General features: G+C 45.8%; 1 protein-coding gene across 9 annotated transcripts in view; it reads left to right on the top strand.

The window, feature by feature from the left end:
* LOC125451959 (centrosome and spindle pole-associated protein 1-like) overlaps positions 1-27,215 on the top strand; it is a 179,300-nt gene that overhangs the window by 74,879 nt on the left and 77,206 nt on the right. For all 9 annotated transcript variants that reach the window (XM_048529772.2, XM_048529765.2, XM_048529764.2 and 6 more), the window contains 2 exons: positions 14,863-14,984; positions 18,149-18,260. In XM_048529772.2, the coding sequence (XP_048385729.1) occupies positions 14,863-14,984; positions 18,149-18,260 (234 nt within the window). The remainder of the gene's footprint in view (positions 1-14,862; positions 14,985-18,148; positions 18,261-27,215) is intronic.

Genomic DNA, 27,215 nt, shown 5'->3' with positions numbered 1-27,215 from the left:
GTTTTAGCCTCCTTACTTGGGAAGAAATATACTAGCACAGGAGGGGTTGCAGAGGAGATTTGCTCGGTTGATTCCAGAGTTGAGAGGGTTGGATTAAGAGGAGAGACTGAGGAGACTGGGATTATACTAATTGGAATTCAGAAGAATGAGGGGAGATCTTATAGAAACATATAAGATTATGAAGGGAATAGATGAAGTCGGGGCAGGGAGGTTGTTTCCGCTAGAGGGTGAAACTAGGACTAGAGGACATCAACTTAAAATGAAGGGAAGCAGATGTAACACTGAGGTCAGGAGAAACTTCTTCACCCAAAGGGTTGTGAAACTGTGGAATTCCCAGCCCAGTGAAGCAGTTGAAGCTACTTCACTGAATGTTTTTTAAGGCAAGGCAAGATAAATTTTTGAACCGCAAAGGAATTAAAGGTTATGGTGAGTGGGTGGGTAGGTGGAGCTGAGTCTCAAAAAGATAAGCCATGATCTTATTAAATGGCAGGGCAGGCTTGAGGGGCCAGATGGCCTACTCCTGCTTCTAGTTCTTACGATTATTAACTGCTGTTTGAGGTGGTCCATGCAATTGCATTAGCTACTAAAAAGCCTGAACAAAAAGGACAAAACTAGATATACCACCTGGTGTCAACTAATTAATCAGAAACAACAACTGCAAACTCGGGCTAGCTGATCCTGTGAAATACTCCTTAGCAACCTATGGGGTCTTATGCCATAATTGGGAGTTGTCTCACAGATTAGACTGGCAAACTCCCCTTAACTCCCCACTGAGGTTGCAGATTTTCTTTTCGAGCTGGTGTGTCTGATTCCAGATGTTGTGTCACCTTGCTAAGTAACATTATCCGTACACTTTGGTGAAGCATTGGTGATCTGTCCCGCTTGTTATTTATATATGCCCTGGTTTGCTGGGACGGTTGGTATTACCTCTGGTTTTGTACTTCAGTGGTTTGTATATCCATTCCAGTTCAGAGCGTTTGTTAATGGAGTTACAGTTGGAATGCCAGGCCTCTAGGAATTCCCTGGCCTGTCTCTTTTTGGCTTGTGTTATTATGGATGTGATGTCCCAGTGGAATTTATGTCCTGCTTTGTCCGTGCGTATTGAAACCAGTGACAATTGATCATGTCTGTTGGTGCTTAATTGGTGTTCATGTATCCTCATTGCCACTTTTCTTCCAGTTTGGCCTATGTAATGTTTCTCACAGTCCTTGCATGGTATTTTGTATATTACATTAGTGTTATTGGTTGTGGGTATGGGGTCCATTACGTTTGTTAGTAGCTGTTGCAGGGTGGTTGTTGGTTTGTGGGTTACCCTGATACCTAGAGGTCTGAGTAGTCTTGTCGTCATCTTTGCTATGCCCCTGATGTATGGTAGGATGAATAGTGTATCTAGAATTCAACTGGAACAACACATTCATAATAGCACAAGCCAGTGAGACATGCCAGAGAGTTCCTGGAGGCCTGGCATTCCAACCAGAACTCTGTTAACAAACTCATTGAACTGGATCCAATATGCAAACCACTGAAGAACAAAACCGGAAGTAATGCCAACAGCTGCAGCAAACTGAGGCATATAAATAACAAGTGAGATGGAACACCAACGCTTCACCGGAGGCGCACTGACGATATTACTTTACTGGGTGATATAACGTCTGCAGTCAAACATACTGCTCAGTGAGCCAGTCTGCAACCTCATCTACAACCCGAGCTACAAATCTTTTCAAAAAAAAATTTAACTCCCCACTATTTTTAAAATGTACCCAAATCCTTTTTAAATTCTTTCAGTGATCTAATCTTCACAACTTTCTGGGATAGAGAATTTCAGACATTTGCAATCCTCCAGGAGAAGAAATTCCATTACACCTCAGTTTTCAATGAGTGTCTCCTTTATACTCTAATTATTGTCCCCTAGCATGAGGTTCCCCAACTGGGAAATAACTCAGTTTGGAATTCCCTCATAGTGGAAACATCTTTTCAATATCCATCTGTCAAGCCCCATTAGAATCTTGTCTCTTTTTCAAAAGATCACTCCTCATTCTTCTCAGCTGTAATAAATAAAGACCTAAACTGTTTAGCCATTTTTGAAGAGTCAACCACTCCATCCCAGGAATCTGCCTTACGAGTCTCTTGAACAGCCTTCAAGGCTGGCATATCCTTTCTTTAGTCCAGGGATCAAGACTCTTGATGGTTGTTTAAAAAAAAGAAAAATTGCCTGTTTTTAAACCCCAGCCTGCAGGCAGTGAAGATAAAAATTCCATTTGCTGCCTTAATTGCTGAACCTGTATGATGTTTTCAGTTCTGTGCACAAAAACACCCAGGTCACTGCTTGCTGCAATTTTTTGGAGTCTCTCTATCGTTTTCAATAATAGTCTGCCTGTGAATCCTTCCCACCAAAGTACACAATCTCACATTTTCCTACATTAAACTCCATTACTCTATCTGCCAAGTTTTTTTGCCCATTTATTAGACCTGTCTATATCCCTGTGTAGATTTATTTTGTTCTTACCATAACATGCCTCCCATCTTTTTTTGTTATCAAATTTGGAAGTATTACTTTTAAACCCTCCTCCATGTCACTATTACAGATGGTGAATAATTGAGACCTCAGGACTGATCCTTATGGCCCTCTATTAGTAATATCTTTCCAAGCTGGAAATGACCCATTAATCCTGACTTCAGTCTTCTGTGATAACCAGTCCCCAATACAATGAGTTCCTAGGGAGTGGAGGAGGCACAGAGGAGAAGATCTGAGAAAGGAAGAGAAAGAGGGCTCTTTATAAAAGGCCTCACCAACAAAGTTTTGGAATTACCACTGCTTTAGGCCACAGTCTATGAGGAAACTGTGCTTCACCAAAGAGATTGTCATGTGTACCTCCTTCATGCCGAGTTGGAATCATAGGCAAAGATTGTACAACAAGTGTCTCTGAAAGTTGCCATTGCTATAGCATTCTTCAACAATGGGTCCTTGCACGTGACACCCAGCTGATGTGGTTAATAAGGCTCATGATTTGCCATTAATGAATGTATATGAGGAGAAGGGAGGTAATCTTTATCTCTCTTTCAGGAGTGCATAGCAGAGTGGAGATTTGCCTGGATAGTGAGATTCCTTGAGGCACGGTGGCTCAGTGGTTAGCACTGCTACCTCGCAGTACCAAGGACCCAGGTTCAATTCTACCCTCAGGCGACTGTCTGTAAGACTCTGTATGCAAGTTCTCCTCATGTCAGTGTGGGTTTCCTTCATGCACGCTGGTTTCCTTCCACAGTCCAGAGATGTGCAGATTAGGTGGATTGGCCAGTGTCCAAGGATGTGCAGACTAGATGAATTAGCCATGGGAAATACAAGGTTACAGGGACAGAGTACAGGGATGATTGTGGGTGGGATGCTCTTCAAGGAGTTGGTGTGGACTTGTTGGGCCGAATGGCCTATTTCTACAGTGTAGCGATTCTGTTTCCTATATCATACATCATGTCACTCTGATAGTTCCAGAGTCAAAAGCATGCTGAACAAGGGCTGTAAGGTCTACTGTTTTCTGGTCACGAAGTTTCTGCTTGACCACAAGTCCAGCTTGGTGAGTGCTTGTTATTGTGGAGCACACACAATGCTTTTATCTTACAGTAATCTGTACTTTGACCAATCATCTGCCAATGTATTCTCCAATGATGAGGACTTGCTCTGTATGTGTGACTTCAACTGAAAACTGTCAGAGAGACTTTAATGACAGTCATCAAGGAATCTGCAACACTGGAGCAAGCCAAAAGCCCAGTCAAGCAATGGTTTCACTGTCTGAATCCGTTAACGGATTTTAAGCGTAGATCTGAGAACCCCTCCATGCATTGAATATGTTTTGGGCACTATAAGACCAGAAGACATAGGCGTGGAAGTAAGCCCATTTGGCCCATCGAGCCCACTCCGCCATTTAATCATGGCTGATGGGCATTTCAACTCCCCTGTCCCTGTTCCCCTTAATTCTTTGCGAGATCAAGAATTTATCTGTGCCTTGAAGACATTTAACGTCCCAGCCTCCACTGCGCTCCATGGCAATGAATTCCACAGGCCCACCACACTCTGACTGAAGAAACGTCTCCTGATTTTTGTTCTAAATTTACCCCCTCTAATTCTAAGGCTGTGCCCACGGGTCCTAGTCTCCTCGCCTAACGGAAACAACTTCCCAGCATCTGCCCTTTCTAAGCCATGCATTATCTGGTAAGTTTCTATTAGATCACCCCTCAACCTTCTAAACTCTAATGAATACAATCCCAGGATCCTCAGTCATTCATCGTATGTTAAGCCTGCCATTCCAGTGTGCATAGTCCGTGTGAATCTCCGCTGGACACGTTCTAGTGACAGTATGTCCTTCCTGAGGTGTGGGGCCCAAAATTGGACACTGTACTCTACATGGGGCCTAACTAGAGCTTTATAAAGTCTCAGAAGCAAATCGCTGCTTTTATATTCCAACCCTCTTGAGATAAATGACAACATTACATTCGCTTTCTTAATCACGGACTCAACCTGCAAGTTAATCTTTAGAGAATCCTGGACTAGCGCTCCCAGATCCCTTTGTACTTAGGCTTTATGAAATTTGTTACCGTTTAAAAAATTGGCCATGCCTGTATTCGTTTTTCCAAAGTGCAAGACGTCGCACTTGCTCATGTTGAATTTTATCAGCTATTTCCTGGACTGCTCTCCTAAACTGTCTAAGTCTTTCTGCAGCCTCCCCACCTCAATACTACCTGTCTGTCCACCTAACTTCGTATCATCGGCAAACTTTGCCAGAATGCCCCCAGCCCCTCCATCCAGATCATTAATGTATAAAGTGAACAGCTTCGGGACACCACTTGTCACTGGTTGCCATTCCGATAAAGAGCCTTTTATCCCAACTCTCTGCCTTCTGTCAGACAGCCAATCCTCAATCCATGCCAGTAGCTCACCTTGAACACCATGGGCCCTCACCTTACTCAGCAGCCTCCTGTGAGGCACCTTATCAAAGGCCTTTTGGAAGTCTAGATAGATAACATCCACTGGGTTTCCCTGTTTTAACCTACTTGTGACCTCTTCAAAGAATTCTAATAGGTTTGCCAGGCACGACCTCCCCTTACTAAATCCATGCTGACTTGTTCTAATCTGACCCTACACTTCCAAGAATTTAGAAATCTCATTCTTAATGATGGATTCTAGAATTTTACCAATAACCGAGGTTATGCTAATCGGCCTATAATTTTCCATCTTTTGTCTTGATCCTTTCTTGAACAAGAGGGTTACAACAGCGATTTTCCAATCTGGGACTTTCCCAGGCTCCAGTGACTTTTGAAAGATCACAGCCAACGCCTCCACTATTTCCTCAGCCACCTCCCTCAGAACTCTAGGATGTAGCCCGTCGGGGCCAGGAGATTTATCAATTTTTAGACCTTTTTAGCTTTTCTAGCACTTTCTCTTTTGTAATGCCTATCATGCTCAACTCTGCCCCTGACTCTCCTTAATTGTTGCGATATTACTCATGTCTTCCACTGTGAAGACTGATGCAAAGTACTTAAGTTCTTCTGCTATTTCCTTATCTCCCATCAGCCTTCCAGCATCAATTTGGAGCAGTCCAATGTCTACTTTTGCCTCTCGTTTGTTTCTTATGTACTGAAAGAAACTTTTACTATCATTTCTAATATTACTGGCTAGCCTACCTTCATATTTGATCCTCTCCTTCCTTATTTCTCTGTTTGTTTTTGTAGCCTTCCCAATCTTCTGATTTCCCAGTGCTGTTGGCTACCTTTATAGGCTGTCTCTTTTTCTTTGATACATTTCCTGACTTCCTTTGTCAGCCATGGCTGTCTAATCTCCCCCCCCCCCCCCTCCCCGAATAATCTTTCTTTTCTTTGGGATGAACCTCTGTACTGTGTCCTCTATTACACCCAGAAACTCCTGCCATTGTTGCTCTACTTTCTTCCCCGCTAGGCTCTGATTCCAGTCGATTTTCATCAGTTCCTCTCTCAAGCCCCTGTATTTAACTGTAACACCATTACATCCAATTTTGCCTTCTCTCTTTCAAAGTGCAGACTGAACTCTACCATATTATGATCGCTACCTCCGAAGTGTTCCCTTACTTTAAGATCTTTTATAAAGTCTGGTTCATTACATAGCACTAAGTCCAGAATAGCCTGCTCCCTTGTGAGCTCCATCACAAGCTGTTCCAAAAAACCATCCTGTAAGCATTTCATGAATTCCCTTTCTTTGGATCCACCAGCAACATTATTCAACCAGCCCACCTGCATATTGAAGTCCCTCATGATCACCGTGACCTTGCCTTTCTGACATGCCCTATCTATTTCCTGGTGCATCTTGCGCCCCTGGTCCTGACCACTGTTAGGAGGTCTGTACATAACTCCCATTATGGATTTTTTGCCTTTGTGGTTCTTCAACTCCACCCACACAGACTCCACATCATCTGACCCTATGTCATTCAGTGCCATAGATTTAATTTCATTCTTAACTAACAGGGCAACCCCACCCCCTCTGCCCACCTCCCCTGTCTTTTTGATAAGTTGTAAATCCTTGGATGTTTAACTGCCAGTCCTGAACCCCCTGCAATCATATCTCTGTGATGCCTACTACATCATAATCATTCAACTTGATTTGTGCCATTAATTCATCTACTTTGTTACAAATACTACAAGCATTTAGGTAAAGTGCTTTAATGCTAACTTTCTTATTATATGAGATATTGGAAATCAAAAGATGTCCTAAGTTATCCTTCCTTTTTGCTGCATTCCTAGTCTGCCTTGAGCTTAAATCCACCTGCACACATGCTATCCTGCTGCTTACCTTTCCATTTAACTCCATACTCCCTGTCGCTGTCGCTTTCGCTTCCCCCCCCCCCCCCCCCACTCAGAAGTTTAAAGTCCCACTGACCACCCTATTTACCCTTTTCGCTAGAACACTGGTTCCAGATTGGTTCAGGTAGAGACCGTCCCAATGGTGCAGATCCCCCCAGTTCCAAAACTGATGTCAATGCCCAACGAAATGGAATCCCTCCTTCCCACACCAATCCCTTAGCCATGTGTTTATTTCCCTAACTTTCTTATCCCTATGCCAATTGGACTGTGGCTCGGATAGTAATCCAGAGATTATGACTCTTGAGGACCTGTACTTCAATTTTCTTCCTTGTGCTTGACGATCCCTGAACAGGTTTACAAGAGGTTTACATGCAGATTTTCCCATTTGCTGACTGCACCAAGTCATGCCCAATGACAGTTGCTGATCCCAACTTGTTTACACAAGGTTCTAAAGTTTACAGAATGTTTGCATCCAAGTTGGGTGCTAGTACAAGGTTGAATGAGTATAATCTCTTTAGTTGTGTAGGATTGCTCCTGCTCTTCCTCATGGCTCTGTGGAGGTATAGCAGACATAACTATTCACTATGTGGAAGTAAGTAGCCAGGGGGAAGGTAATGGTGAGGAATGGGTGTTGGAAAGTTAAAAACAAGATCAAAGACTTTGTAGGGTGTTTTGCTAGTGCCATTGAGAGGGATTTGAACTAACTTTGCACTGGCATGAGAACCAAGAAAGAATTTTAGAGGTGAACAGCAAAGCTGACAAAATAGTTAAGGATGCAGTTGGCACTGATGTCGAAAAATGGTCAAGATCATATGTAAAATTGCAGTACGGGAGAAGGAAATAGAGTCCAAGACATTGTAAATGTGCATGTATGTAAATCTGTGGAGCATGGTAAATAAGGTTGAAGAGTTACAGAATCTGAGGAGGGTGTCACCGGACTCAAAACAATAAGTCTGATTTCTCTTCATGGATCCTGCCACACCTGCTGAGCTTTTCCAGCAACTTCTGTTTTTGTTGGAGAGTTACAGATGCTGATTGCAATGTGGAATTATGATGTAGCAAATGATGGAGACCTTGCTTAATGAAGAGCAACATTGAACGTTAAATATTCTCGGCTATGAGTGGTTCAGGAAAGATAGAAATGGAAAGAAAAGAAGAGGAGCTGCAGTGTTGTTAAGAAGATAATTGCCCTGATGGAGAAGGAGAATGTGTCAAGACCAGTGTTAATTTGACTGAATCTGTGGAATAAAAGGAGTACATTACATTGCTTAGTGTAGCCTACAGACCTCCAACTAGTTGAAAAGATGTAGTGGAATAAATCTGCAGGGAAATTGTACAGAAATGCCTGCATTGTAGAGCAGTTATTATGGGAGACTTCAATTAACAAAATGTAAACTTGGGATATTTTTAGTGTGACTGGCAGCAGAGATCAAATGTTTATAAATTATATTGGGAAATTTTTGCAATAGCAGCACATGTCCAATTCACCAAACATTGTTGGTCGTGATCCTTGGAAATTGAGGTGAGCCAAATGGATCAAATGTAAAGTGGTGGGTGGGGGTGGTGGTGGTGGTATTTAGAAGATAGTGACCATTGTACCATAAGTCTCAAATTGATGTTAGAGAATGAAATGCAAAAATCCAGGCCAAGCAACATCAGTTAATGAAGTGCTGACTTCAGTGGGGCTATAACCGGGCTGGCGGGATTGATTGGAATAAGAGGTTGTTAAGAACATTAGTAACTGAACAATGAGCCACCTTGAAGGATCAGATAATTTTGATACAGTCAAGTTATATCCCTTGAATGCAAAAGGTAGGACAAACAAATCCAGAGGTTCCTGGATGACCAAGAAGGTAAATGTTAACTTTAGAAAGAACAATTGTATTTATAAAATTGTGTTTATAACTGGTGTAAGGCAGAAAATACAATTGGAAATCAACAGAACAATCAAAGGTTTAGTAAGGGGTGAAAGGAACTATGAGAAAAGACTAGCAGATAACATAAAGGGAAATTCCAAAGTCTTCTGCAGGCATATAAGCACTAAGAGAATGATTATCTGTAAAGAAGTTGGCTGATCAAAAACCATGAAGGAGTTTTACAGATAGAGGTTAGTAGCACAGCTGAGAAATGAATATTTTGCATCAAAAGAGGAGGATGCCGCCCAGACCATTGTGACAAGGAAAGAAACCCTGTCACTATAAAGGGTAGAGGTTAATGAGGAAACAACCTTGGATAGATCATTGGCACTTAAAGTTAACAAGATATCTTGAGATATTTTAAGTTTTCCCACTACAAAGTTTAACTGGTCTGTAATTGCTAAGATTAACCTCGCAATTTAAAAAAAATAAAGCTGTAATGTTGGCAATTTTCCAGTGTTAGAAGTCACTTGGAAAAGGTGGATTGATTAGGAAGAGTCAACATGGATTTCAAAATGGGAGATCATTTTAACAAATTTGTTGGAATTTTTTTGAAGAGGTAACAGAGTATTTTGATGATGATACTGCTAACGAAGTGATATAAATGGATTTTCAGAAGCAATGCTATAAAAGGGACAGTGGCAACTTTAATACAAAATTGGTTGAGTTAAAGCAGGAAGTAATGGTCGATGGATATTTTCTGGCTTGAATAAAAGTTTGTAATGGAGTACCCTGGCAGTTAGTATTGGGACACTGGGTTTTCCTAATATAAATTGAAGTATGGATCTGGAGGAGACAGCTTCCAAGTCTGCAGATGCTGCATTAACTTTGGAAGCATTGTAAACTGTGAGGAGGATAGAGTGGAACTCCAAAAGGATATTGATAAATTGGTGGAGTGGGTGGATAGGTGGCTTTGAGGTTCAGTTTCAGAGAAATGTGAGGTGATGCACATTGTTTGGAAGAACATTGAGAGACAATATTTATAATTCCAAAGCACCTCCAGGAGAAGAAGGACCTGGGGGTATATAAGTATGGCGCAATGAAGGTGGCAGAACAGGTGGACAGAGCAATAAATAAAGCCTATTTTCGGATTAGTTGATTGATAGGGGCTTGTATTACAAAAGAAAGGAGATGATGTTGAAGTTGTTCAAGACACTTGTTAGAACTCAGCTGGAGTATTGTGGACAGCTATGTGTGTGACATTATTGGAATTGCGAGTGCAGTGGAGAGAGTGCAGAAACAATTTACTAGAATGGTTCAGGTATGAGAAACTTTAGCCATGAGGATAGATTGAAGAAGTTGGGACCTTCCTTCCTGGAGAGAAGGCAACAGAGCGATATCTGATTAAAGTTTTCAAAATGATGAGAGGTCAAGACAGAAGAGATAGGATAAAGCTGTTTCTACTTATGAATGAAACAAGAATGAGAAGACATAGATTTGAAATCTTGTCCAAATGAAGCAATGCTGATGTGAGGAAATGTTTTCCACACCATGAGATGTTCGGGTATGGAATGCACTGTCTGGAAATGTGCTACAGGTAGGTTCAGCTGAGGTATTCGGGAGGGAATTGGACATTTTCTTTTTTGGAAAGAAATGGTGAGCAGGGAAATGAGAAGAGAGCAGGATTTGGCAGTAGAGCTGGTGCAGGCACAATAGGTCAAACAGCCTTCGTCTGCACTGTAATAATTCTGTGATTCTATGTTCAGGGGAGGTGAGGAATTGATCAAAGGAATTGGCATAAGGAAGCAATACCATCCTTATCTCTGGAACCACTCACTGCCTAGATCCACTGACTCTGTGGCATCTGTCCCATCTGCTGTGTCCATCATGAGTCCTGAGTCAACTCACCAGCAACACCTGCATTGCCACACCTCCTCCTCCACCACCTCACTGCCATCTGTGCCAAACCCATCAACATAGGAGTCGCTATTCTTTAGCCACCATCTCTTCACTGATGGGCCCATGCTGAACTCATACTCTCCCGCCAACCAAGGGTCTCTGGTTCTGCTGCCACCTCACCAATAACCAGGAGTCTCTAATCAGGGCCTACCACGACCACAATCAAGAGCCCCTAGCTCCACTGCTGCTTCAATGATGCCAGGAGTCCCCACTCTGGGCGTATAATGCTGCTGCAGCCGCTGCCTCACCAGCACCAGGAGTCCCCACTCTAAGCCTACTACAGCCAGGGGTCTCTGGCTCCACTACTCGGCCAGGCCATTGCCACACAGACCCCCAGCCGAATGGGAGCAGACAGCAAGAGTGAATAATTCCCAGATTATCAATCTGGCATTGCAACAATGCAGGAAAAATTTGATCATTTTGCTTGGGTCTTTGAATGAATGCTCTTCCACATTACATCTCCACACTGTTTAGCACATCTTGACTCTATCACACATCAAGTACTGCAGCTCAGCACTTGAGGTCTGTGCGTCCCATGAGTTTACAACATTTTTCGGAGACACTGCTTCTAACAGTCCCAATTGTGCACAGACACCTCCGTATCTCTGTAAATCTACAGCTTACCCCATTACATGGGCACACCATCTAAGAGTAGTGACACACACTACTCAGTACACTAGTCAGTAGTCACTGACTTGCAGGTAGCTGCACATAACAGGCAGGACAGTCAATGGATTAGTATAATTGCACCTCTCGGCTTGGCGGATATGCTGCACTGAATAACTCCTGTTTATGGGAAGGTAGCAGCGGAGCCAGGGACCCTTGGTGTGGAGAGAGTGTGAGTTCAGCATGGCCCTCGGCAGCTCATTGGTGGATGGGCCCATCAGTGAAGAGATGGTGGCTAAAGAGTGGTGACTCCTATGTTGATGGGTTAGGTGCAGATGGCAGTGAGGTGGTGGAGGCGGTGTGGTGACGCAGGTGTTGCTGGTGAGTTGACTCAGGACTCATGATGGACACTGGAGAATGAAGATGGTCTCTGGTATCTTTTTACTCATTTTTTCTAATTCTTAAAGTCGAGAAGATGTTGGTAGATTGTGGCTACAGTTGAACCTTTTTACTCTTCTTTACTGTATTATTCACTGTAAAATGCAAGTGACAATAAATCAGCCAGTTCAATTCGCTCTCTTCTGAGGGTCTGTCTCAAAGACTTCTTCGCATTAGTGAACACATAGTGTCTCTCTAACTTTGACTAGTTAGCATTAACTTTGACATCATTTAAATAGGAGAACCCTATTGCTGGCCTGTTGCACAGCTCCCATTGCCTGAGTCCCTTGGCAGGATTATCCGGATTGTCCAGATTTATTACATCATTAGTGTAGCTTTCCTTTCTTATGACTTTATAAAGGGAAGACTGCCTGGAGTACGTGTTCATGATGTTAATTGATCCTCTGCACTGACAGTGCTACCAAGAGAAGTGCAACAGATAAGTTCACTAATTTTAAATGTTGTCCATCTTGTTTGGAACTGGTGCAGGCAAGCTGTGAATTTTGAGCCCAGTGCCTAAAAACAGAGAATGTTGGGGGTTATTGTGATTGTGTGTGAAGATTGAATTGAGCAAGAGGATCAGCTATGATTTTACTGAGTTTTTAAAAGATTCTCAAAAAGGTGGGTGGTCTATTCCTTTTTTTTAGTTCAGATTGTTGAAGTAGTTATATAGGAATTTTTTCTACTGTAACAATAACTATGGCTAATTATTGGCAAATAATTGAACCGTTTACGTAGTAGAGAACAAACTGTGGAGGTGGAGGAACACAGCAGGCCAGGCAACAACAGAGGAACGGAAATGGGGAGGGGGAGGGGACCTCAGAAATAAAGAGAGAGAGGAATGGTGGGGCTGGAGAAGGTTGGTGGGATGGTGATCAGTGAGTGCATGTAGGCAATGGTGGGGATTTGGCAGTGGCGGATAGGTGGGAGAGAAAATGTCACAAGACGGGGATGAGAGGGAGGGTTGATCATACAATGAGGCCTAGGCTGGGGAAATTTTGAAACTGGTAAGATCCACATTTAGCCCATTGGCCTGTAGGTTCTGAGTTGGAATATGAGGTGCTGCTCCTCCAGTTTGCGGGTGGTGCCGTTGTGACACTGGAGGAGGCGCAGGATGGACGTGTCACCCAGGAAGTAGGAGGAGGTGTTAAAATGGTTCGCGACCGGAAGGTGGTGGTGTTTGTCGCGTACAGTGCACAGATGTTCTACAAAATAGTCTGAGTCCCCGCTTGGTTTCACCGATGTAGAGGACGCCTCACCAGGTGCAGCATACCATGTTGACAGATGTGCAGGTGAACCCATGTCTGATGTCGAACATTTGTTTTTTGCCTTGAATAGAGGTGAGGGGTGAGGTGTAGGGGCAGGTGTAGCACCTGGCGGTGGTGCGGCTAGTGGTGAGCGTGGAGCGGACAAGTGAGTGCGGAGAGAACGGTTCCTCTGAAAGGCATATCGGGGTGGGTAGGGAAATATATCTTTGGTTGAGGGGTCAAACTAGGTGGCGGAAGTAGCGGAGAATGATGCGTTGGATGTGGATGTTGGTGGGGTGATATCCCACCCACCTTCCTGCTAGAATGCGATCTCATACTCTCAAATCCTCCACTGCATCTGCCCCCAAGATGGGCATTCCACTCCCGCACATTCCAGATGTCCTCCTATTTCAAGGACAGTAATTTCCACCCCCCCTCTCTGGTGATTGAAAATGCCCTCAAATGCATCTCTTGTGTCTCCCACACCTCTGCCCTCACACATCACTTCACCAACCTACGTATCCACTGTATCATTCTCTGCCACTTCGCCACCTACAATCTGACCTCATGACCAAAGATCGATTTACCTCTCCATCCCTATCTGCATTTACATAGAGACCATTCTCTCTGTGACTCCATCGTCCATGCCACACTCCCTACTAATGCTGCTATTTCCGGCACCTTTCCCTGCAACCGCAGGAACTGCTACACCTGCCCCTACACCTTTCCCCTCATGTCTATTCAAGGCAAAAAGCAAACATTCAACATCAGACATGGGTTCACGTGCACATCTGTCAACTCGGTATACTGTATCCGCTGCATCCAATGTGGCCTCCTCTACAACGGTGAGAACAAGCGGAGACTTGGAGACTGTGTTTTGTAGAACAGTTGAATGTAACAAACAGCATCAGCTTCAGGTCAAAACCATTATAATTCCTCCTCCTACTCCCTGGGTGACATGTCCATTCTCCAGTGTCATAATGATGCCAAACTGGAGGAGCAGCACCTCTTAATCCACCTTGGGAGCCTACAGCCCGATGGCCTGAATGTGGATTTTACCAGTTTCAAAATCTCCCCAGCCCCAGCCTCATTGTATGACCAACCCTCCCTCTCATCCCCGCTTCCTTGACTTGACACAACATATCTGCCATTCTCACCTCACTGACCAATCCCGAAATCCCCTATCACCATCCCGGTCTACCTTCCCAAGCCCCACCTCTACCCTCTCTCTCTTTATTTCTGAGCTCCCCTCTCCGTCCCCATTTCTGAAAAAAGGTTCCAATCCGGAACATCTTTCCTGTTCCTCTGATGCTGCCTGGCCTGCTGTGTTCTTTCAGCTCCACACTTCGTTATCTCTGACTCCACCATCTGCAGTCCTTGCTATCTCTGAACGATTTAAGTATTTGGTTTACAAATATGGCATATATGAAGTGCATTGACTAATTGTAACAAACAACATGTTTCTATACTATATTGTTCATGTAATTTTCTGTACTTGAATACAATGTGTCTCAAAAATGAGTATAACCTGTGTGTACTCTCCAGAAAGGGAATTTATTGTAACCGAAGTCTCAAATACTGGATATAAATAAAGTTTTGGGCAATTTGGTGAATTAAATCGAGATATGAAATGTTACTGTTTATAGTATAGTACAGTTTTGGAGTAATGATTATTTTTCTCAACCAGGTTCTGAGCTTTGCAAAAGCTCAGTAAATAGCAGTGACAGTATATTTTAACTTTTCAAATTTTGTTTGAGTGGTATATCACGATATTTAATGCTACTTTGCTGTTGTACATCTGAGAACAAAACTAATTAACTTGCCAATAATATTAATAATACTTGAAGACCCAATTCAAATATTCATAACAATAACTAATTATTTTAAATTTCTTTACTATGTAGAATTTGATGAAGATGTTTTTCTACTTGCAGCATCACAACGATTCCACCTCCTCCTCCCGCACCTGTGCTGATGGAACATTACCAGACACCTTATGATAATGCTTATTATTTTTATGGTGCTAGAAATCCTTTGGATCCAAACTTGGCATACTGTGAGTGTACTTGATGAGCACTATTAAACTAAAGAGTTTGTGTGTTAGATGTTTAATTGAAACCTATTACACTGGTTATTGTCAATTTGTTTGTTGCGCATGTTTACAGTTGAGACTGAAATTGATACTCTTTTTATGCTCTTAAATTGATACTCACAATTGATACTCTTGTACTTGAATTTTGTACAAAAATGACTCACCTATAGAATACAGAACAGAACAGTACAGGCCCTTCGGCCCATGATGTTATACTGACATATTATCCTACTAAGATTAAACTACCCTGCGTACCCTACATTTTACTATCCTCCATGTGCCTATCCAAGAGTCGCTTAAAAGTCTCTAAAGTATCTGACTTCACTACCACTGCCGGCAGCACATTCCACACCCCACCACTCTCTGTGTAAAGAGTCTACCTCTGACATCTCCCCTACACCCTCCTCCAATCACCTTAAAATTATACACCCTCGTAATAGTCACTTCCGCCCTGGGAAAAAGTCTCTGTCTATCTACTTTTCAATGCCTTATCATCTTGTAAAAGGACTGGTCTCTTATGACTAGTCAGCTCCTCTTCCACCTCTGAGGAATAAGCTACAGAGCCCTGAGGGGAAACCCTGGCATTTTCTCCTACATTTCCACGAGCTCACATAGAGATAGTTGAGTGAGAACGTTAGCTTGAGTAGGTCAGCAGCACATTCTAGTGAGCACATCACTGCCACGTCTCTCCAGTTAGTCAAAGCAGAAATGTCACAAATTGCTGGTGTTCAGAGGGCTGCCAGAAACAAGGCACTGGCTCACCCCGAGGCAGGAGAGGATCCCATGGTGTCAACTATTAATAACTTCATTTAAATACACAAACGCATTCAGCATGAGCAGGCAGTTTTGTCAGAGGTATTGGGCAAACTGACTCAAAGGTTGGAGAAGAATTTCAACACAACCTGTACCATGTAGCATTCAAGCATCTGGCTGCCTCCATGAACAGTTTGGAGGCTGCTGTGAAACCTCAAGTCAACCTCACTGTCTCTCGGGTAAATGCAGCTACCTGCATTTCATTACCTTGGCAGTGCGTGCTCATCACCAACAGCAAAGCAACAAGGGTTAAAGGACTTTAACTTCCCTTCAAGAGTCTATAAGACCATAAGACATAGGAGCAGAAATTAGTCCATTCGGCCCATTGAGTCTGCTCCATCGTTCAATCATGGCTGATAAGTTCCTCAACCCCGTTCTGTTATCAGTTGTAAATAAGATAAAACTGGAAAATGTTTGAAATAGCAAAATCAAAATTCAGTATAAGAAGGTTATCAGCTCTTGAAGAGTAAATAGAATGTTAGAGCATAATATTGCAACTAGTTTGTTAATTGTAGTTATCCAGGAATTGTAGGAAAGTCTAACTTCTGGGGAACTGTACAGCTGGATACCCCCCACCCTTTTCATTCCCAGGCCTGACTGTTTCTACATTCCCCTGATACTGATCTCTGCTCTGACTGCCCCCTCCCCTCACCTGCTTTAGTGTGTTGATGTATTACAGTTATGGCAATTTGGCATGGAAATGACATCTACTTTAACTGGTAGTCAGAAGCAAACTGGCAGTGGCAGGACAACCAAGTCTCAATCTTACCATTGTGATCATTTGAGATCACCAGATGGCTGCGGAAGAGACTAAGAATACATACATTTAGTTCGTCCAGAATTGTACCTGGACCCTTCAATGCCAAAGTAGGTTTCAAAGGTGATGCGTTATTGTATCTCAGATGCAGTGTTCATGTACAAGAAAATTTTAACTGTGAGGCATGTCACAGACACTAGCCACAATAATGTGAAGTACTCTGCACACTCATGAGATTACATTAATTCCTAGTTCCAAAGTAGCTATTGATGTATTTACTATAAGTGGGGACTACTTCATTTTAGACACTGGAAATTTGGAGAAATAATCAATTATCAAACAGGTAAGGAACACTTCAATCACATCTGTGTCAGACATGAGTATCATATTCAGTCTGTTTGGTGCACCTAAAGAAATCATTTCTGATATTGTGTCACAGCATAATGAAGATCTTTTCAGGGACATGTGCACTAGATGGGGTGTGGACCATGGGCCATCCCCACTATTATTAAATTAGCCGAGATCAATCAGCAATTGGTTTGTACTGTTAAGTCCTCATTTTGAAGTGTCGGACAATGAAACTGATTTAATTGCCCTGTTACATCTCAGCAGCACCTCTGGATATGGAGTTATCTTCACCAGCAGAGATCCTGTTCAGAGGATAGTAAGCATACGAGTTTGGATGTCATGTTGTGGCTGTACAGGACGTTGGTTAGACCACGTTTAGAATCCTGCATTCAGCTCTGTTCTCCCTGCTGTTGGAAAGATGTGTTAAGCTTGAAAGGGTTCACAAAAGATTTACAAGAATGATGCTGGGTTTGGAGAATTTGGGCTATGGGGACAGGCTGAATAGGCTTCGGGCATTTTTCCTGGAAAGCCAGTGGCTGAGGGCTGCCCGCATAGAGGTTTATAAAATCATGAGGGACATGGATAGGGTGAGTAGACAAGGCCTTTTCCCCCTGGTAGGGGAGTCCAAAAGTAGAGAACATAGGTTTAAGTTGAGAGGGGGGAAAAATTTAAAAGGGACCTAAGGGTCAACTTTTCACTTAGAGGGTAGTGCATGTATGGAATGAGCTTCAGAGGAAGTGGTGGAGGCTGGTACAATTAAAACATTTAAAAGGCACCTGAATGGGTGCATGAATAGGAAGGGTTTAGAGGAATACAGGCCAATTGCTAGTAAATGGCACTAGATTAATTTAGGATATTTGATCGACATGGACAAATTGGGCCAAAGGGCCTGTTTTGTGCTGTACAACTCTATGACTCAATTAGAAATTATAGATTTTTTGGAACATACTTTATTAAATTTAGATTTTACTTGCTCACCATCATGTTTCCACTGTAAGCAAGATTAGAGATTTGGGAGATTAGCCTGTTGTTTTCTGATACGAGTTAACATTTCCAGCAATACAATGTTTATTCAATAGATTTGCCTTGCTGATTCATACTTTTAAAAAATTATGTATTTTACCTATTAGTTGTTCTACGGAATTCATGTTTTACATTTTGTTTAATTACAAAAATTATACTGAAATATTGTTTTTGCTTTGTTACATAGACAGCCCAGGAGTTATAGGAGTACAACCTATGTCCTTGGTCAACTCTCCCACTGGATTGACTAACATCCCAATGCAAGTTTATCCACAAGTTTCCTCCTTCGACCAAGTCTTGTAAGTTTTTAATTGGCATCATCCATGGTGTTTTTAATGAGTTAACCACAACATAATAATGAATTGGGTCCTTTCTGATGAGCCTGGAATGACAGAGTATTTGTTAATTTTTATTTTGCTGTTTTCCTTGTATATTTGAAGTATTGTGTCAAGCACAACCAAATTCTTCATGCAACTGTTTGCATGTGTTCTGAAATTTTGTTTCTCAGCATCATGGTTACAGCTCTGAGAACAGGTTAACTTGCACCCTTTCTGTATCCTAGAGATGATTAGCATAAGAAAACAATAGAAAAGGGAAATTGTCAAAATAATGGTCATGAGCAATGTCCTAAAGACTTTTCTTTCAAATATGGCACCTCTTTGTACTCGATCTGGAAAATTTAGTTTTGAGTTTATACTCACCAAAACACATGCAAGAAGATTCCTCTGAGATTTCAAGGGAAGGCTAAAGGAAAATGCACCAGACCTTGGTGTTTGAATGGCTTTATGCATTAATTTAACTACTAGTTCAGCACTGAACAACCTGGGATCTCACTTCACCTGTCCTTGCTAGAATGGAGAAAATTTCAATCTAATTGAAGTTGGAAAGCTTCCACAGGCAAAGCATGGGTCAGTACAGCATTGTTTGACTTTAACATTTGGTCATTCATTTCTAGTAAGTTCCAGCAATATTGAATAAATATCGGTTCTGCTTCTTAATGCTTTTTTTGATATTCTGCATACCTCAGTTAGTTCCTTAATGATACAGGTAGACACTGAGCAATGTCCCAACCTGCCACTGTTTTTATTCCAGATTTTCTGATGAGACAACTATGTTTGTATGAAACGTATTGTCCTAAGGGAATTAATGCCAAAATTAAGGACAACTGGAGGCGTTAAAAGATGTTAACTGAAAGAGACCTTTTTTCCAAGTGACTGATATTGAATGCGAAAACAAAGGACGACACAAAGTGCTTAAAATAGCCTGGATTAAAAATTTGGCACCATTACTAGGAAGACTATGTTCCTGTAGCTTGGTTAATAGTTGCATACAGGAAGTGAACGCCAGGACTTAATCAAGGGGAAGAGAATATGTAGACATTTATGTGATGAATGAATATGCTCCCTTAAATTGTACCGATCTTTAGCTTGCACACAGCTTTTTTGCCAGACCAGACAATTATTTGTCATATTGGAACAGCTGCAATAAACTGAGGAAACCAGATTTTAAACTTTAGATTTGCAAAATGACAAATAGAATTCATTATATGTATTTGATGCTGCACATTTCTTAAAGGTAAATAAGATAACATTGTAAACTGTAACCAACATTACATTCTATTATAATATGTTTCTGTTTTCTCAATTAAATTGATTACTCTTCACACTTCTTTACCAGCAATCAATTTCATTTGTTTGAAAATGGAGCAACGATTTTCAAACAGATGAATTTGATACATTTTTAACACTGACCATCTAGCTACCTAGCACGTATTTATTGTGTTTGACTATCTTGTAATGTCTCACAGAATGACAGTTTTTTCCAGAGGATACCATTTAGCCAATTCCATCTGCACTGGTATCTGACAACTTTGCACATAGGCAACAAATGCAACAAATAGATTCCTAACTGGGGACTCCATTGTTCACAGCGCTGTCTCTGTTGACAAATTTTTATTGCCACAGGACTTGATAAATGGACCCTTAGAGAAGACTGTGATCTTGTTTAATGTAGAGCCCTTCGAACATTATCAAGATCATACAAAAAATGACAGCTTGTTGGTCACGTTCGGTGGCAACTTGTCTGTCAAACTGCATCATACTTTGAGTTCAGAAATGACAATTATGAGGCAAGCAGTGGCAGAGAAGGAAGGAAAAGGAAGCAAATTCATTGTTCAACTTTTGAGGCATTCTGTTCTATTAGCCCATGATGAGAATTGCTCAATTCAGATACAGAAAGACCTGGCAGAAAATTGAGACATGCAGTAAATATCATTCTCAAATTGAGGGACAGTCAACAGTGACAATTTTGAAAATAGACGAAGTTTGTTATGGACCAGACCAAGCCCCCTCAAAATATATTCAGAAGAAAGTCTAGACCCTAACTTTTTCTTATTTTAAGATAAGTGTAAGATGTTGCATTCTAGATACAATTTAATCGAACTCGCAGCTTTGAAGCAAAACACTTTATTCATTCATTGTAGCTAAAATACAGCAAAAGAAAGAAGAAATTGGAATAAAAGCTGAAAGAACTGTTAGCGAGTTTTGAGAAGATTTGTAGCTCAGGTTGAGGTTCTGGATGTGAGTTTGCTCGCTGAGCTGGAAGGTTAGCTTTCAGACATTTTGTCACCTTTTTTTTTATTTGAGAAAATATACTTTATTCATAAGATGTACAAAAAATAAAACCTATTTGTACACCTACCCAGTCATGCAAGCCGCTCCGGGTTACCCAGGGGGTACGTACACCAACTAAAGGAAAAAAAACAAACAAAGAAGAAAAAAAAAGCCAAGAAAATACCCCGGCAGTCGTCACTCCACACAGTCCCAGTTGGCCCCCTGACCAGTTGGGGAAGGTGCCAGCTGGGCCCAGTTACCAGATAGGGCCCTTTTTTCTATTCTGGACGAGGGGTTTCATACCGTGGTCTTTCCCCACCGCGCCTTGGCGGCAGCTGCCCCAAGCTTTAGCGCGTCCCTCAGCACGTAGTCCTGGACCTTGGACTGCGCCAGTCTGCAACATTTGGTGGGGGTCAGTTCTTCGAGCTGGCAGACCAGCAAGTTGCAGGCAGACCAAAGAGCATCTTTCACCGCATTGATGGTCCTCCAGGCGCAGTTGATGTTGGCCTCGGTGTGTGTCCTGGGAAACAGACCGTGGAGCACGGAATCCCGCGTCACGGAGCTGCTCGGGACGATCCTCGACAAATAGCACTGCATCCCCCTCCAGACCTCCTGCGCATAGGCACACTCCAGAAGGAGGTGATCAATAGTCTCATCCCCCCCGCACCCACCTCGAGGGCAGCGTGCGGTGGCACAGAGATTCCGGGCATGCATAAAGGATCTCACTGGCAGAGCCCCTCTCACCGCCAGCCAAGCAATGTCCTTGTGCTTATTTGAAAGTTCTGGCGATGAGCCATTCTGCTAAATGACTTTGGCAGTCTGCGTGGGGAACCACACGATGGGATCCACCCTCTCCTTTTCCCGAAGGGTCTTGAGGATACTACGTGCTGACCACTGCCTGACGGCCTTATGGTCAAAGGTGTTTCCTTTCAAAAATTTCTCCACGAAGGACAGGTGGTACGGAGCGGTCCAACTACTCGGAGCGTTCCGCGGCAACGAGGCCAGGCCCATTCTTTGCAACACCGGGGACAGGTAGAACCTCAGTAAGTAGTGACACTTGGTGTTTGCGTACTGAGGATCTACGCACAGCTTGATGCAGGGCGAGGGTGGCGTTCGGTATGCCCTTTCCCCCATTTTCCAGGTCTTTGTACATGGTGTCCCTGCGGACCCGCTCCATCCTCGACCCCCAAATGAAGTGGAAGATGGCCCGGGTGACCGCAGCGGTGCAGGTCCAGGGAATAGGCCAGGCCTGCGCCACATAAAACAGTACCGAAAGCCCCTCGCACCTGACAACCAGGTTCTTACCCGCAATGGAGAGGGACCGGAGCGTCCACCTGCCCAACTTCTGCTTCAATTTGGCGATACGCTCCTCCCAAATCTTACTGCACGCCCCAGCTCCACCAAACCAAACACCCAGGACCTTCAGGTAGTCTGTCCTGACGGTGAAGTGGATGAAGGAGCAGTCTTCCCAGTTCCCGAAGAACATGACATCGCTCTTAGCCCTATTGACTTTGACTTTGGCACCCGAGGCCAGTTCAAACTGGCCGCAGATGCCCAACAGTCTACTCACCGACCGACGATCGGTGCAGAAGACGGCGACATCGTCCATGTACAGGGTGGTCTTGACCTGAAAGCTTCCGCTGCCTGGGATAGTCACGCCCTTCAGGCTCACGTCCTTCCTGATGGATGCAGCGAAGGGCTCCACACAGCACATGAACAAGGCAGGAGAGAGCGGGCAGCCCTGCCTGACTCCAGATCTGACGGCAAAACTGTCTGATTCCCACCCGTTGATCGAGACTGCACTAACAATGTTGGTGCAGAGCAGCGGGATGCAATTGCGGATGCCCTCCCCGAACCCCAATTTGGAGAGGACATCCCTCATGTAAGCATGAGAGACCCTGTCAAAGGCCTTCTCCTGGCCCAGGCTGACGAGGCAGGTGTCCACCCGCCTGTCCTGTACATAGGCGATTGTATCCCTGATGAGCACGAGGCTCTCAGCGAGCTTTCTGCCCGGCACAGCACAGGTTTGGTCAGGGTGAATCACCGACTCCAGGACAGACCTGACCCGGTTGGCTGTGACCTTGGCCAGGATTTTGTGGTCCACGTTCAAAAGTGAAATGGGACGCCAATTCTTAATTTCTTCCCCTTCCCCCTTCCTTTTGTAAATGTGGGTGATGATGCCCTTCCTCACGGACTTGCACATTTCCCCTGCCCGAATCGCACTATCGTACACCTCCAGCAGATCCTGGCCGACCAGGTCCCACAGAGCGGAATACAGCTCGACTGGTAAGCGGTCGCTCCCGGGAGTCCTATTCCTCTCCAAGGACTTGAGGGCACTGGTCAGCTCGTCCAGGGATATCGGCCAGTCCAGCCACTCCCTCGTGCCGTCGTCCAAGACCTCCGTGATAGACGACAGGAACGACTCGGAGGCCGTGCTGTCCGTGGGCTTCGTGTCGTACAGTCCGGCATAGAAGGATCTGCTGATCCTCAAAATGTCCGGCCGAGACGACGTCACCGAGCCGTCGTCCTCCTTCAGCCGGCTAAGCACAGAGACCTCTTTGTGCACCTTCTGAAAGAAGAAACGCGAGCACGTCTCATCCTGCTCCACGGAGTGGACCCTGGACCGGAAGATTATCCGGGAGGCCTCCGCGGCGAAGAGCGAGGCTTCCTGGCCCCTCACCTCATGGAGGTCCTCTGTGACATCAACCCCCATCAACTGCAGAAGGAGCAGTTTCTGCACCCTTTTCTGGAGTCGTGACAGCTTTCCCCGCCTCTCTCTTGCCTTCTGAACACCCTTGAGGACAAAGAACCTCTTGATGTTCTCCTTCACCGTCTCCCACCAGTCGCCTGGAGACTCAAAGAGGGGTTTCACGGCTCTCCAACCGGCGTACTCCCTCTTAAGCTCCTCGACGTTCTCTGGGGTCAACAGAGTCGTGTTGAGCTTCCACGTCCCCTTGCCGGCCGGCTGGGCGACCTGTAAGTGACAGTCGGCCAGCAGGAGGCAGTGGTCAGAGAAGAACACCGGCTCGATGCCGGTGGACCTGACCGAGAACGCCCGTGTCACAAACCGGAAGTCTATCCTTGAGCGAATAGACCCGTCCGGCCGCGACCAGGTGTCCCTCTGCTGCACTCCGTCTGCAGGGGTGCTGAAGTCGTCGAGCAGCTTGGCGTCCTTCACCGTGCCCATCAGGAATCTGGACGTGACGTCCAGTTGACTCCACCACCACCCCCCACCCCCCCCAACACCCCCGTCCCCATGCCGGATCTTCCATCTGCATCGATGATGCAGTTGAAGTCTCCGCCTAGGATGACCGGCCTGGACGTAGCCAGCAGGGGTGGAAGCCGCTGCAGGACGGCCAACCGCTCACTCCGTACCACTGGGGCGTACACATTGATCAGCCTCAGGGGAGCGTTCCTGTAGGTGACGTCAGCCACTAGGAGGGGCCCCCAACCACCTTCTGAACTTGAGAGATGGTGAAGTCGCGCCCCCGCGGCAGAATAGCCAGGCCCGAGGAGCGACAGTCGTTACCCCCCGACCAGATCGAAGGCCCACAGGTCCAGGCGCCGGAACATTTCCCGTACCTGCCGAGGTGCGGTATCCCGCACTCCTGCAGAAACAGGAGGTCTGCCCTGATGGTGTTCAGGTAGGCCAACGTGGACACGCATCTTGCGGTGGACTTGACGCTGCGCACATTAATGCTCACAACTCGTACCCCCTTTGTGGGCAGTGACCGCAGTAGCCTCCCCAAGTCCAAGGTCCAGCCTCTCTATCTATCCCTTCATGCCCATTGCTCATGCTAACTGCTGGACGCTCTCCGGGCTCAGGAAACCGTCTGTGCTGCCTTCCAGGTGGCATCCCCCCGTCGGGGGTACGGAGGCAGGAGAGTCCGGCTCTGGATCAGGCTGGGGACGAGCTGTTTCCCCCTTCCCACCTGGAAGTTCCGGGGGGCCCTCCAGTGCCCCAGCGGCACGTGACTGGGTGTCGGAGGGAGCCGCAGGACACCTCCCGTCACCTGGAAGCGTGGTGCTGCCTTCCTTCTCCCTCGAGATCTTTAACTTCTGCTTCGGGCGGGCCCTCTCCGAATCCACCTCGTCAGAGGAGCTCTTATAGCCCCCCTGTAGCTGCCTCTTCCTGCCTGATGGTTGCGGCTCCTGGGCCCGCCGACGCACCTTCCTCCTCGCTTTCCGGACCGTCGCCCACTCCCCTGGGTTGCCTGTCGCCGCCTCCATCAACTCTGAATTGTCGGTGTGGGGGGGAGCGGAGCCTGCAGGGGCGCTTTGCTGGCCTCGGGCCCATCCTGCGGGGCTGGGCCCTCCTGCACGGCCTGGCCCTCCTGCACATTAGTGGTGCCCTTGCAGGGCCCTGGTGCCTTCCTCTCCTCTGGGGTGGCTGGCCCCGCATTGCCCCTGCCGGCGACCTGGGCGTAGGTGGTCCCCCGCTGCGGGCATGCCCTATAGAGGTGGCCCGCTTCCCTGCAAAGGTTGCAGCTTTTCTCATGTGGGCAATCCTTTGCAAGGTGTCCCTTTGCAGTCGGCCACCATGTGACCTGACCTACGACAGGCATGGCAGACTTTAGGTTGCCCTGCAAATGTCAGGTAGCCCTTGCTCCCGTCGATCGCGAAGCTGGACGGTGGGTGTACGACGTTCCCGTCCGCGCCCATCCTCAGCGTCACCTTGACCTGCCTCTTACTCGTCCAGATGCCAAAGGGGTCCACCATGTCAGTTAGGTCCCCTTCCACCTTCACGTACCTTCCAAGGAAGATCAGGACATCAACTGCTGGCACATGCGGGTTGTACATGTGTACAGTCACCATACGGCTCCTCTGTGCTGGCATCACAAACAGCGGGACAGCGGTCAATACAGAGAGGGGGCCCTCACCTCCTTTCTCCTTGAAAACCTCCAGGAAGCGCTCGCAAAGCTTGGTACTCCTGAAGGTCACGTCATAAAAACCTCCTCCGGGGAAATCCTGCAGGCAGTAAATGTCCGCAGCAGCGAACCCACAAAAGTCCAACAGGACCCTCTTCACGAAGAAGGTGCGGTCCACAGGTGCACCTTCATCCACCTTCTTCACAGAAACACAGATGGTGTTCCGGACCCCCTGACCTGGGGCACGAGCACTTGCCGCAGCCATCGTTGCAGGTTGGCTGATCATCTGAACCAGCGTAAGGCCGAAGCCAGTATTAAGATCCACCGGTTGCAAGAATGCACAGCCAACCCGACATCTTCCTTTCACCTCCGACACAGCGTTCTCCTCCCCTCGGTCCACAAGACAGTAGGTCTTATTTTGTTCCAGATGTAAGCTGGGTCACTGAGCTTGAAGGTTTGTTCCCAGACGTTTCGTCGCCTTTTTTTTTTTTTATTTGAAAAAATATACTTTATTCATAGAATGTACAAAAAATAAAACATTTATACACCTACCCAGTCATGCAAGCCACTCCAGGTTACCCGGGGGTACGTACACCAACTAAAGGGAAAAAAAAAACAGAGAAAAAAAAAAAAAACAAAGCAAAGAAACCGCCCCGGCAGTCGTCACCCCGCACAGTCCCAGTTGGCCCCCTGACCAGTTTGGGAAGGCGCCAGCTGGGCCCAGTTACCAGATAGGATTCTTTTCCCTTTTCTGGACGAGGGGGCTCATACGGTGGTCTTTCCCCACCGCGCCTTGGCGGCGGCTGCCCCAAGCTTTAGCGCGTCCCTCAGCACGTAGCCCTGAACCTTGGAGTGCGCCAGTCTGCAACACTCGGTCGGGGTCAGTTCTTTCAGCTGGCAGACCAGCAAGTTGCGGGCAGACCAAAGAGCGTCTTTCACCGCATTGATGGTCCTCCAGGCGCAGTTGATGTTGGTCTCGGTGTGCGTCCCCGGAAACAGCCCGGAGAGCACGGAGTCCCGCGTCACGGAGCTGCTCGGGACGAACCTCGACAAATACCACTGCATCCCCCTCCAGACCTCCTGCGCATAGGCACACTCCAGAAGGAGGTGATCGACAGTCTCGTCCCCCCCGCAGCCACCTCGAGGGCAGCGTGCGGTGGTGCAGAGATTCCGGGCATGCATAAAGGATCTCACTGGCAGAGCCCCTCTCAGCGCCAGCCAAGCAATGTCCTTGTGCTTGTTTGAAAGTTCTGGCGATGAGGCATTCTGCCAAACGACTTTGGCAGTCTGCGTGGGGAACCACACGACGGGATCCACCCTCTCCTTTTCCCGAAGGGTCCTGAGGATACTACGTGCTGACCACTGCCTGACGGCCTTGTGGTCAAAGGTGTTTCCCTTCAAAAATTTCTCCATGAAGGACAGGTGGTACGGAACGGTCCAACTACTCGGAGCGTTCCGCGGCAACGAGGCCAGGCCCATCCTTCGCAACACCGGGGACAGGTAGAACCTCAGTAAGTAGTGACACTTGGTGTTTGCATACTGAGGATCTACGCACAGCTTGATGCAGCCACACACAAAGGTAGCCGTCAGGGCGAGGGTGGCGTTCGGTACGCCCTTTCCCCCATTTCCCAGGTGTTTGTACATGGTATCTCTGCGGACCCGGTCCATCCTCGACCCCCAAATGAAGTGGAAGATGGCCCGGGTGACCGCAGCGGCGCAGGTCCAGGTAATAGGCCAGGCCTGCGCCACATACAACAGTACCGAAAGCCCCTCG

The sequence above is a fragment of the Stegostoma tigrinum genome, chromosome 5 (assembly GCF_030684315.1).
Source record: "Stegostoma tigrinum isolate sSteTig4 chromosome 5, sSteTig4.hap1, whole genome shotgun sequence".
NCBI lineage: Eukaryota > Metazoa > Chordata > Chondrichthyes > Orectolobiformes > Stegostomatidae > Stegostoma > Stegostoma tigrinum.
Note: the sequence above shows the minus strand (reverse complement) of the source record. Positions and strands in the feature narration are given on the sequence as shown.